Below are 13,054 nucleotides of genomic sequence, written 5' to 3' on the forward strand. Positions count from 1 at the left end.
AAACCTAAAGTGTCTTCCCATAGGTGGGTTGTTTGTTTTATTGTTTTCCCCTGTGGTTAACAGAAATCAACATGGGGAAATGCGTAAATCAGTTGCAGGTACTGAAGACGTCAATACTACTTTGTGCATCTGGCTTATGCATGTCAATCATCAATTATCTTTTTAGAAGGACTTAGCCCTGGAAAAGAGATGAAGACAGAGACAGAGCACTTGCTAGCATGCGCAAGGCCTTCAGTTCCATCTCCAGTTCTGCAAATAAAACCAACTATAGAAATAGCAGCAAGAAACATGCTCAAATGAAAAAAAAAATCAAATTGATAAGTTTGCTTTCCCTTTAGCAAGACAGCATGATATGTAACCTACAACATAGAAATAGCACGAAATCAGTTATGTACTTTTATTTTATATTAACAAATAGCTAACTAAACATATCATCTGTTTATTCTTAAAAAGAGTCTTATAAGTTGGGTAATAATTGGAAATACAGACATCATTTAAACTTCACATTTTAGAACATCAAAGGCATATATGAAAACAGCTTTTATTTGACAGTGTTTAATGTGTATAAATATAAACAAGATTTAAAACTTATTTGTACTTGATAAGTTAATAATTAGTAGTAGGTCAGCCAGGTTAAACTGACAATTTTATTAATCTTCATTAAAAGGAGATAATCATTCCATAAATTTATAATTATGTTTTATACATACATCTGTAAAAGAATTCTGATGTTTTGGGCATATTAAATATTTTTGTACTTTTTAAAAATGTTAAGAAGCCTGTGAAATAGAAATGAGAATATCTAGATCACAGAAATTCCTTAAATCTGTAGCTAAGTATTCTTTGGGACAACCTTTTTGCTTCTTACATTTTTATACAAAATACCAGTTTAGTTAGCTATAACTTTTACACTAACAAAAAGTACCACCCACTTACTACTACTGACATGAAATGGAAGGAATGTAGCTACTTCAAAACATGAAATTACAGATTAGATTAGCATTGACCCTGCACAATAGCTGAATTAACCATAGTGTAACATTAAAATGATCTTACATAATGAACTGGCATTCAGATCCATAACACTTGTATGTAAATTAAACATATACATAGCACAGATGTATTGTAGACAGTCTCCACATTTCTTTTCTCACTAGCAAATGAAGACAATCATGGCAAATGTAGGCAGTGTATAAGGGCTCTCAAGTCTGCTTTGATCCCGTTGTTGAGGAATCCATACAGGATTGGATTAAGACAGCAGGACATCATGCCTAACAAGTGACAAATGCAGTACACCAGCTTGAAGTGTCTATTGGAAATAAGGTTGTCATTGAAATCAGTCACCACGTGGAAAAGGTGAAGAGGCATCCAGCTCACGGCGAACACGAGTATCAGTATGGTCAGTCTGTAGAAAACACTCCGAGATCTCTTCTTTATCCTAGTGATGGAGCGCTTGACTCTCATCTCATGGGCGTCTGAGTTTTCTTCGGCTTTCACCTCAAAGCAGATTGGGACCCCTGGAATGACCTTACTGGATGAAGACAGCTGACTTCTGACCGAGCCCAGGTTTTGTGCAACTGTCGGGCGGTTCTCCTGGGAAGGTCCTGCGGGCGCGGGTAGCACACACGCCGTTTTCTTGCTGTATCTCCTTCGGTGCTTTCTGATGAAGGAGTAGCCCCACTTTTGGCTGCTGGTGGGTTTTGCCTGGCTCCTGCTCTTCTTGGATGGCTGAAGAGTTAAGTTGATCATCTCGTTTTCCTCCAGTCTGTTTTCTTTGTGGGACAATCCACAGCTTATGCTCCGGCAGACACTGGTGTGGCTTACTGTTAGACACACTAAAGGCAGGATATACTGAACCAACAATAAAGAGATTGTGAAAGCAAGTCTGTAGGAGTCAGAGGGCCATGACTCAACACACAGATACTTGCTGCTCAGCAGTGCTGAGCCAAAGGTTTCCTTCAGCTCCACAAGACTGTGAAACACAGGGAGCGGGGAACAGATGGCAAAGCCCAGCGTCCAGACAGTAGCTATGAGGAAGTAGCCATGGTTTGCCGTTAGATTGTTAGATATGGGGTTCTTTATCATGTGATACCTGACGATGGCGATTGATATTAAAATCAGAGTTGAAACCAGAACTGACACGCACTGAAGGAAAGGCATAATATGGCACATGGCTTTGCCGAACATCCACTGATCCAACAAGACAGAGGTGAGGGTGAAAGGTGAGCAAAATAACACTACCAAGATATCGGAGAAGGCCAGGTTGCCTATGAGAAAGTTCACTGTAGTCTTCTGATTGCGCTTTTTCATAACAGCCATTAAGATAAGTAGATTTCCCATAAAGCCGAGAAGACTTACAAATGTATAGAGCCCAATCAGAAAGTATTGTAAATCATCCACACTGCCTCTGTAGTCCTCCCAGACAGGGAAGGCAGCATTCTGAGCAGCAGCGGTATTGTTCTCTGGGACAAATGTCTTGTTAAAATGTTCTTCAAATTCAAAATCCATACTAGAGTCCTGCTTGGAATAAGACAACGTCCATTAGCAGCATGAAGAAAAATTGCACACTACTGTAACTTTCATGTACCCGGAGCAAAACCAAATTCTACAGATTTCTTTCATTCCCTTACAAACCTCTTTGATCACAAATTAATTATTATTTGGTTCTACGTTTGGTACAAATTCATTAATAATAGTTACAGGCCACTTAGGTATATTACCTGTTTCACACACCGTTAACTTCTGCTCAAGTCACAAACTTTGTTTTTCAAATTTATTTTCGAACTACCATAAGCAATGGCAAAGGAAAAAAATATAGATAAAAAATTAGATATGTAATTTATAATAACCAAGTACTGCTATTCTCTAGTCAAGATGCTTAAAGTATATCTTAGCTTTTAAAATTCTTTCCTTTCTTATCAAGGTCAAACCTAAACATCACTGTCCTGCATCTATTTCTTACTCTAAGTCTCAAAGAATATTGCAGAAGAAGAGACAGGAAGAACGGAAGAGTCAGTAAGTTGGGGGAGTGGTGTGGAGAGCTGGCATCAGGGCCTGACCTGGTGCTGTCTTTAACTCTTAGCCGCTGTGATTATCTGCACAAACTGTACAAGAACCTGCCTGCGCACACTCTGCTGAAGAAGGTAGAGAGATTTGTGGGACCACAACTCTACCTTGGGATTTATAGGCAGTTAATGATTGATGGGAGAAGGAGAGACATTCTCAGCAGAGGTAATATGCCTCTTCTCCTGTAAACAAATCTTCTCTAATGCCTCTGAAAACTCACTGGGACGGACACACACACACACACGCACACACACACACACACACACACACACACACACACACACACACACGTCACAGGAAACTAGAACGGGGTAATTGCACAAAAAGAAGAGGAGAGAAGAGAGAAGGTATTGAGCTAACATGATCAAAATTTGTTATGTACATTATGAAATATAATGAAAGTGGTTGTTATGAATAACTGTTATATGCTAATAAGAACATTTGTAAAGTCATCCATGCTAATGTTTCTGGTGCTGAGTTGGATGTGATCATTTTAGAACTCCCAGGAAAGTGACAGTACAGTCATCTGACACTGGTGTTGCAGTCTGCTTCATGTAGCCATCATGGTGCCTCCAGTTTACTGTACTTGCTTCTAAACAACGAAAAGTACAGCATACCCCTGACTCTCCCTGCTCCGCCCACAGCACATGGGTCAAGTAACGTTATCACTGTATGTCAAATATTTATGAGTGGATAAAATTTTTTTCAAGCAAAACTCAACTGACCAAAACATGATTCAGTTTATGCTGTGTTCTCCATACATATGGCATTATTCCAGAACTAATGTGTATACAGCATTTATTCCTTATAGGCTCAGGAAGCTGACTGAGTAACTGCAGGTTAGTCTTACGAATTTGAAGAGTGGGCTGACCAAGTGTGCTAATGGAAAACCGATTGTCTGTCTGTTTGTTTGTTTGTTTGTTTTTTAATGTTAAAAACGACTTATAAATAAATGTCTGCTCAAGAAAGATCCCATGAGTTTACATTGTCTCCAGGAAAAAAAATTATAATTTGAATTTAAATGTGTAAGTGAAACTAATGAGACCTCATAAACATTTTCACATCAAATGAAATCATTGACAATCATCTTGCCTCGCCACATCATCTCCACAGATAACAGAGCTCTTGATACTGTTTGATGCAGTGATAAGTGTCCTCTAATACATCAGAAAAAGGAAAAAGAATCTATTTTTTAAAACAACCGAGAGCCTTTTTGTGACAGACTCTTGCTACCGTGCTGAGGCTGGTTTTGAGCATTCCATTACTCTGCTTCAGCCTCTGAAGTACTAGGTGTACAGACATGACAACACGCCCAAGGGTGCTTCCAGTTTTCAGAAAACAATTTCCAAGTGAATGCTCAATACAGCAGTAGTCAACTAACCCTGGTAAATATATTTTGTTCTAGACAGACAGACAGACGATAGATAGATAGATAGATAGATAGATAGATAGATAGATAATAGGTAGATAGAGAAACGGATAGATCAGTGACAGATATATAAATCATAAGTGGGTACATTGATAGATGATTGATAGATAATTGGTAGATGATAGATACATAATAGGTATACACTCATACATATAGTTAAGACTTTTATAGTATATCAACATATATTTACCTACTTACTTCTGCAACCGTAACTGAAAATTACTGAAATCCTAGTAAACAATGTTCTCTTCAATTTCTGAGGGACTTACAGGTCCTGATTCAATACATTTCCAAACTAGGGATGCTTTTGTTCACAAATAACCATTTTAAATTAAGACTAGCATTGGTTTTGTGCCCAGCAACATTCACATAGTTATTATTGTATGAGCAACATTAGACCTGGTTTTTTCTTACACACGCTACTACAGACTCCACACCGGTGGGGAAAACTTCCAGAAGCTAACCACACCCCTCCAAGGATAAAATAAGCTGAAAAACTCCAGACCATGCTCATTTGTCTGTGGACCCTAACCAATAATTTCCATTGGATCTGACTCAAGGGAGAGAGGGGAGCTGGTACGAAAGTGACTCACACGGTCCCCTGAATCATCCCACTCACCATATGACTAGACAATAGCCTTCCAGCAACTGGGTAAGTCAGTGTGCTTCTGATGGAAGCAGCCTTGACTCGTGCTGCAGCCCATTTCCTGAGTTGTGATGACCGCTGGCTTCTGTGTGGCTTTTTTTTCATGATCCTATTTATACCTGGGATGTGCATGGGCTGCTTGTAACAATATTCCTGCTTGGCCGTATTTTTGACTCACTTTTTTTGAATCAACCCTTTTCTCGTAAATTGCAGGTAGGTCAGTCGTCACTAATTGGATTTTTTTTTCCTATGACCAAAGCAAGGATTAGGGACAAATTGGATACAGACATCCACAATGGATTTGTGCTTTCTTGCTACATAACACTCAGAATAAAATTGCTGTCAATTTCTTAGAGAATAAGGAAACACAGCGGAGTTTTTTTTTTCTTCTTCTCCTGCAACAAAAAATACGCTTTTTGAAGACCAGAGGCAAAAGTTAATTGGTAGAGTGCTTGCTTCTCTAACATGTGTAAGGCCTTGGGTGCAGGCTCCAACACAAGCACACACATATGCCTATACACGTATATAGTTCGGGGTCAAAAGTCATAGTGTTCCCAAAACAAAAGGTCCCACATCTTAACTAGATTAGAGTTAAGGAAATGTATTCACTATTATAATGACAGTGAGAAGCTTAAAGAAGCATGTCAGACATATTGGATGCTAAGTAAATATTTGCTACTAGTCATTTCAGCACGGTATCTTAGTGTTCCCAGATTTAAAGTAACAGAAGTGAATGGCCCTGGGGACTCTCAGGATACGGTATGACTGTGTGTGTGCATACCTGTGTACATATGTCTATGGACATCCAACAAAATAAGGGCCTTTAAAGGGCCTGAAATGAGATGTTTATACAGACAATCATGATAGTTTAGCACGTCAGCTACTCAAATGCAGTGTCTTCATTGATAAAGACACATAACCAACAGGGAACCAAAGCTGCCAAAAACATTACAGCACTCTATGTAAGTGAAGATGTATGCAGGCTGCCAGATCTTTACTAGAACAAGTCTACTTTAAATATGTGGAAAATGCTGTTGCATTTTTTTTAATTCTCCTTTCCTGGCAGATCAAAGAAATACTGTCTGAAGAATTTATTGGACAGTGGAGAAAAAAAAATGGCTGATGTCATTTCTTTCCTAAATTATTTCTCTACTTTAAGAACGTAGAAATCGCAGATAAGTTAAAATGGAGGCTACTTTAATGAGTATCTGAGTAAGATACTCCTTGCCTTTGAGCAAGTATTTACTGAACACCTACTATGCTCTGTACGCAGTTCTGAGTATGAAGACAGCCACATCATGTGTCCATCACACATGAACATCCACACATGTGGAAGCCAAGGTAGTCTGAACACGAGGCACCTTCTGCAAACTTTAGCTCCCTTGAATGACTCCTCACAACTAAATTATAGATACTGCAATGTCTGTGGGAGGACACATTAATTGCTTTCTTTAAAACTGCCTCCTTATAGTTAGAGGACAGTTTAACCATCAGGCAAGTTTGCCCCATGAGATGTAATATCATCTGTTTTGTAGTTGAAAATGTGAAGTAGAGGAGCTACTTTGAAATCAAAATGAATGATATTTTTTTTAAAAAAATCAAAAGATCTCGCTTACACCTTTACTTTCTCCTTTTTTGAAAACAACAACAACAACAACAACAAACTGCTTTTCAACAGTGCAACCATCAACCCCTCACAGTAAGTTTTATGCATCTTAAGTGCTTTATAGATAATGAAAGTAATGTCATATGAGATTCTTAATCCACCCTAGATTACTTTGGAAGATGTGAAATTTGTGGTTCTTCAGCACTTACACAAAGAAACATTGCAGGAAGAAGACTGATTGAAGCTGCTTGAGCTCTTGATTTCTATCTAGTTCTATACCATGTCTTTTTTTTTTTTTTAAACATGGCGGGCTCCCTCACTGTCACAATTTTTGCCTGGAATTCTGAAGGTCAGTTCCTCAAGTAACACAGTGGGGTGGGGGTGGGGGGGCACAATCATTAAATTGCACAAAAGTAATTTCGTTGTGAGGATTTATTCTAATTTTTCTGACACTGTGACAAGAGAAGTCTAAATAAACCCTTAAGGGTTTTGAGAAAGTAGATAAGCAAGTTCTATAAAGTAGTAAGAGGAGAAACTACAGTGAACCAAAGGATAAACAAACAAACAAACAAAAACCTGATCTCTACACTTGAGTAGATTTCTCTCTTAGGATAATTCCCTGCTTAATAAAAAATGTGCATCACTCTTGTTGCAAAAGATGCCAATCTTGAATATATACAGTTCTTTTTTAGCAATAAAATGTCAACTGTCTATTAGCTGTGGCCTCACAGTGATGGCACAGTTCCATTACTCCACATACTCTCATGGTGGTCTGTTGTTCTGCAAAGCAAAATCCCAGGGAAAAAGGGCTCTGGACTAATATAGACAGTCCTGCAGCCCTGTTCAGCAAACAAACATGCAGCTATCCACCACTCTTCTGCTTGTTCTGGACTCTTAACAACAAACATAGTGTCTCCCTCCTTGAGACATCTGGAATTTGAAATGCATCCATAGGTTGTTTTCTATAAATTATGGCATTTTCCCCCTTTTTTGGCTTCCATCTAACAACATGTTCTTTGAATAGCTAAACTACAAGTCTGTAAACTTACGGATAAGAATTCCTTTTTTTTTTTTTTGGATGGGGGTGTGTGGATGGCTATTTCCTGCTCGCAGTTGACTTACAGGCCACCTTGCAAACCTTAGTGCACAGCTGTCTCCCGGTGTGTGGCCAGCTGTGGGACAAGGAGGCAGCTGGATTGATGCATCCTGGGCGCCTCAAGAGCTTGTCTAGGGCTGTTAAGCGCCCTGGACACCCTGTGGGCTGTGGTTCCCCATCCTCAGACGCCCACTGAGCTGTATCCCCGGCTCCCCTAAGCCAGGACAGAGCTCGTCCATCCCTCCTCCCCAGCCACGGGACCCTCCTGGGAGGACGCAATAGGGTCTGGTAGGAGCCTGCTCCACAGCGAGTTTGGAACCGGGGTGACCTACCCAGCAAGGAAGGATTCAGCTGCAACCGTTTCCCGGCTCTCCCTTCCCGCCTGACTACTGCGGTTTCTCCACATCCATCCCCTTTCCCAACCGCGCTGCCTCCCGATCCTCACCCCACCCTCCTGGAAACCGCAAGATGCTCCAGAAGCTAGGATAGGGACATGGGCTTCGGGTAGGGGCAGGCGAGGCCTGGAGTGGGTACCTCGGGATGGCCCGGGAGCCGTGGGTGCCTGGACTCCGGGATGCGATGCGCGGCTGAGCGCGGCCGCTTGTCTTGTGCTCGCGGCGGCTGCGGAGGCAGCGGCAGGAGCAGGACCTGGAGGCGGAGGTGGGGGAAGGAGGGGCTCGGAGGCACCAAGGTTTTAGAAGCGCCTCGGGGACACGTGACAGTCCCCCAAGACCCCAGAGACCCGGCTCAAGATCGCTTGCTTAGGGCTCCCATAGCCAGGTTTAGGGACATCACAGTGCCAGTTCTCTGTTCAGAGGCCGCAGCTCTTAGGCTTCAGGATGTGTCCCTGTGCTCTGGTTCCAGGAGTTAACTTAGGGGTCCCACGGGATGTTTGCTTGCCGGTGCTGTCCTCAGCCCCATAGTGACCTGTGTGGGAGTGGGCGTTTTTTCTGAGAGCTTTTGTGAGGAAAAACCTTCAAGGCCCAGGTTTTCTTTATGAGAGGGGGAAAAAAAAACGCAAATCCTCAACGGAACAGCTTCTTGCCTTTCTGACAGAAAAATGCCTAGATTGGAAGTTAAACTAAACCTGCAGGAAACACGCTGTGATGCACCGTGCAAGATAGACAATGAGACCGACCAACCCCTACTCTAAGGGGTAGGTGTGGGTGTGAGCAAGGGACCCAGAGCTGGGGGAGCTGGAGGGTGAGGGTGAAATGGAAATCAACCCATCACCATAACACACCCTTTTCCATAACAAAAAAGGGGTGTGTGTGTGTTTGTGTGTGTGTGTGTGTGTGTGTGTGTGTGTGTGTGTGGTTTTAATTGTTGGTGCCATCTTTTAAAAACATAGAGGCAACACTAAAAAAGAAGGAAGAAGAAGAAGACCAAATATAAGCAAAACCCTGTCTTGTTGAAGAAAATCTTAGTTTTCATTTTTAGGATTGCCAGATCTGTATCTTTTTGTGCAAGATTGGCTTAGTATTTGGCCAGTCATAGTTGGCAAATACTTTAGGCTTCTTTCTCTGGGGTGGTGGGGCTGGACGTCTCAGGATGTAGCCTGCTGCGTTAACAACCTGATTACAATTCCAGGCAGGACTGTGGGACTGAAGACACTGTGACAACTGAAGATGACTTTTACCCCTTGGGAATGACGCAGCATGCTAACCTAAGGCGCAGGGCAGCAATTGCTAGCTGTTTCTCAGAGGTCTTAAGCTCTTAGCTAGTTTCTACTGATTTAATATTCAGTCCCGGAGGGAACTGTAGGGCGCATCACTCCCTTAGCCCAAGTAATCCAAGAGCTTCAAAAAAAAAAAAAAAAAAAAAACGGTTCAAGAAAATATGATCTGATTCTTCTGGGCTTCCTTTCAGAAACACCATATTTGTCCCGCCCCCATAGCTAACACAGCAGGTGCCTGAGCAGGGCCCTGGGACCTTGCAGTGAGAAAGGGAGGAGGGGAGAGGTTCAGAGGAATACCATTTAGAAAACAAGGGCTTGGTCCTAGGCTTTCTTAGTGCCAGCCACTGTGCAGTTCACAGAGTACATGTTGCCAGATGAATCTCCGCTCTCCCATGCCTTGCACAGTCTGACACACACCCTCCAAATGCACAGTGGTTTTTCGAACAGCTTCTTAGAGACGCCCTTGGTGGATATCTTAAAAAAAAAAAAAAAAAAAAGCAGGCTGTGCTACATGCTCTTCTTGTCTCTCTCGTGTTAAAAATACAAGAATTTTTTTCCTTTTCCACTCATTTCCTTTTCTCTTTTGATGATATTGGCATATTGAAAATGAAGGCTCACGTGGCACTGAGGCAGTGCTGAACTTGCCCTTTTTCATTTCTGGGATGTCCAAATGTCCAAATGTGCAAGCCTCAAAAGAAAGGGTCAGTGCTAACGTGCTCTCTGTGCAAGCATGACAACGTGAGATTGAATTCTCAGCAGCCACATGCATGCATGAGAGGACAAGGATCCTGGGGACTCAGTGGCCAGTTAGCATGACTGAAACAGTGAGTTCCAGGTTTAGTGAGAAACCCTGCCTCAAAAAATAAGGTGGAGAGTGGCAGAGGAAGGCACCGGAAGTCAACCTCTAGTCTATACACAGACATGTACAAGCAAGCACGCACGTGCATACACCTTACACAAAAAAACACTTTCTGCTATAAAAGGTTAAGGATATGTGGAAGGATGAAATTATTCAAGAGTTCTTTGGTTGGAAGCATGTGTAGAGTTGAAAATAACAGACATGTGCTGTGTAAAACGGCAAGCCTAAGTAAGCGAGCTTTTATCTCCAGGCCCCCAAAAGACTGGAGAGTAGTCGTCATTACTTTTCTAATACATAATAGAGTACATTTGTTTCTGTTTTATTGAGTACCTTTTGGGCAGAGGGAGCACTGCCTCTGGGGGCAGAAACAGCAGTGTCCATCTCTGCTGTAGGCATTTTTTATAAAATGCTCACCTGGGAAATTAAGTTGGATATTATGCATGTTACAAAATGAGGCTGGCTAATTCCCGGTTTCCGTGGTTCTTTGTCAGCTAGGAAAGACAGCTTATCTGAAATGAAAAGAATTATGGATCACCTGGGACTCATAAGACAAATTAGGGGAGAACCGTGCCCAGGGTAGCATTCCGCTGAGGAACACGTCTGCAGCTTCTGTGAGGTTATCACCATCCAATTTAATAATAGCTTCCATTTGTAGAAGATGGTTACTAAACTGCTTTGACGTTCTCTCAGCTCATATGTGGTTTGGGTACATTAGTGTGAGGGGTTGTGGGGTAGGTAATGTAGGAAAACATCGCTATTGTACTAGATGAGTTGTGCTTCCTCTAATATTTTATTATGTTGACTAAGCATTTCTACAGCGAACTGTGGCACATTTAAGTCCCAAATGTGTAAAAGATGTGAGAAGGGCAATTTCTATGTGCTGTGAAACTTTTTTACAATACTTTTTTTTTTTTTTGCTGTGGTGTCCTCTGTGGGTTAGTAATTAATAATTGTTATATAATTTAATGTTCAAAATGAGGTACTAGCACACTATAGTAAAACAAGGCAATTATTTTTATGGAAGATACTTAAGGAGCATTAGCCTGAGGTAGTGTGTATAGTCATTTTCCTCATGAGTGCCTAAACAGGCTCATCCTAAATATTTCATTGACTCCTAATATGAAATGTTCTCTATACGCAACACTTAAATCCATTATACGCTCAGTTCTAGCTGACTTTCAGACAGACTGTGCAACTCATCTTTACCAGTTAATTTTCCACATTTAAACCTCGATCTACATATATATATATAACACATATAGATATATAATTATATATCATTGGTATTTACAGATCTATGCTTAGAATACTTGAATGGTAGCCACATTTTATAGCAAGTTAAAGGTGTGGCTCTAGACAAGCAATTTGATCTTTTAGTGTTTATTTTCTTAGTCTGAAAAGGAAAGTGTTTTAACTTGCAGATCTGGAGTCCCTTTTATATACCAAACAGCTATGATTTCAACCCATTAATAAGCACACATTATAGACGTGTGTAGAAATGCATGCTTTTTCGTATCTGCAGAAATTGTCAGGCACAAATACTGTCTCTCCTATGTTTTAGAAAATAAACGCAAAGACATAAGGATACAAGATATTATATCGATAAAAATTTCAGTCCTTACTGGCATATATGCTCCTTTCTTCAGCTAAGAATTTACAATTATATTTTATTCTTTTTCCAAAGAATGTATAGGTGTCTTACATGTCAAGAAATCATCCCTTTTATTATTATATTATTTTAAATTTTTTGTGGCAATGCATATGTATATATGGTGTGTAAAAAAATTTAGGAGACATATATTGTACCACATGACTCTACAGTTCTTCCCTTTGCAAAAATCACTTTTTATTAGTATCCTCTAACTGGCTAAATTTTCAATGGCTAGTATTTTAATCCTAGTTCCAAGTCTAAATATAGTTTTGCTATATTTAGGTGGAATGAAAGGAAAACTATTTATTTATGTGGTTTTTGTATGTTGATTTGTTTTGAATTCTGTTTGAAAGGAATGTTTGGAGAGAAGTGTTCAAAGCGTTAGCCCAGAATCAGATGTGAGCATGGATGAATCACGTGCTCTCCCAGAGAGTATGTTACCTCACTGCATTCTTACTCACCCTTCTTGCTGATATTTTGGCTGTTGCAAGTAGGTCATACAGTAGATAGGGGAAAAAAAACTGTGAGACATTTCACCCAGAAGACACTGTAAACATTTTCAAAGGCAGCAGCATCCACCATTCAAGTTTATACATATGGAGAAAACCGGAATCAACACATTTTCTCTATCGGGGCACCTTCCAGGTGTTATTCTGTGCTCTAAGCTTGAAGAGGTGTGTGTCTGTGAGGGGAAATCACTGTATCAGAGACATCTCAGTGTACGTGTGGATCTGTGCAAATGATTAGTGACAAACAATGCAAGCTCTGCATTGGAAGTGTGCTCTAAGAACGTAGCTAAGAACCAAAGTCAGTTTTGAGAAGGGAAGAAACGGGAATAAGATTCAGGGATTAAGTTACACAGACAGAGAGGGTGGGCAAGTAAGTCCCGTCTGGAAAAGTGTGAATGGCTCAAGATGTCTCTGTGTCTGTCTGTCTTTCTGTCTGTCTTTCTGTCTGTCTTTCTGTCTGTCTGTCTCTCTCTCTCTCTCTCTCTCTCTCTCTCTCTCTCTCTCTCTCCTTCTC

General features: G+C 40.8%; 1 protein-coding gene across 10 annotated transcripts in view; it reads right to left on the minus strand.

Annotated features, from left to right (window-relative positions):
• Nucleotides 1-227: 227 nt before the first annotated feature.
• NPY5R (neuropeptide Y receptor Y5) overlaps nucleotides 228-13,054 on the minus strand; it is a 59,576-nt gene continuing 46,749 nt past the window's right edge. For 5 of the 10 annotated variants that reach the window (XM_084758378.1, XM_084758376.1, XM_084758377.1 and 2 more), the window contains one exon: nucleotides 242-2,517. In XM_084758378.1, the coding sequence (XP_084614504.1) occupies nucleotides 1,171-2,508 (1,338 nt within the window). In that variant the 5' untranslated portion in view covers nucleotides 2,509-2,517 and the 3' untranslated portion in view covers nucleotides 242-1,170. Of the gene's footprint in view, nucleotides 2,521-5,114; nucleotides 5,369-8,377; nucleotides 8,938-10,794; nucleotides 10,890-12,492; nucleotides 12,520-13,054 lie in introns of those variants that run through there. The other 5 variants (XM_084758371.1, XM_084758379.1, XM_084758370.1 and 2 more) reach the window with 5 other exon arrangements.

This window comes from Acomys minous (genome assembly GCF_964271855.1).
Source record: "Acomys minous genome assembly, chromosome: 15".
Taxonomy (NCBI): Eukaryota; Metazoa; Chordata; class Mammalia; order Rodentia; family Muridae; genus Acomys; species Acomys minous.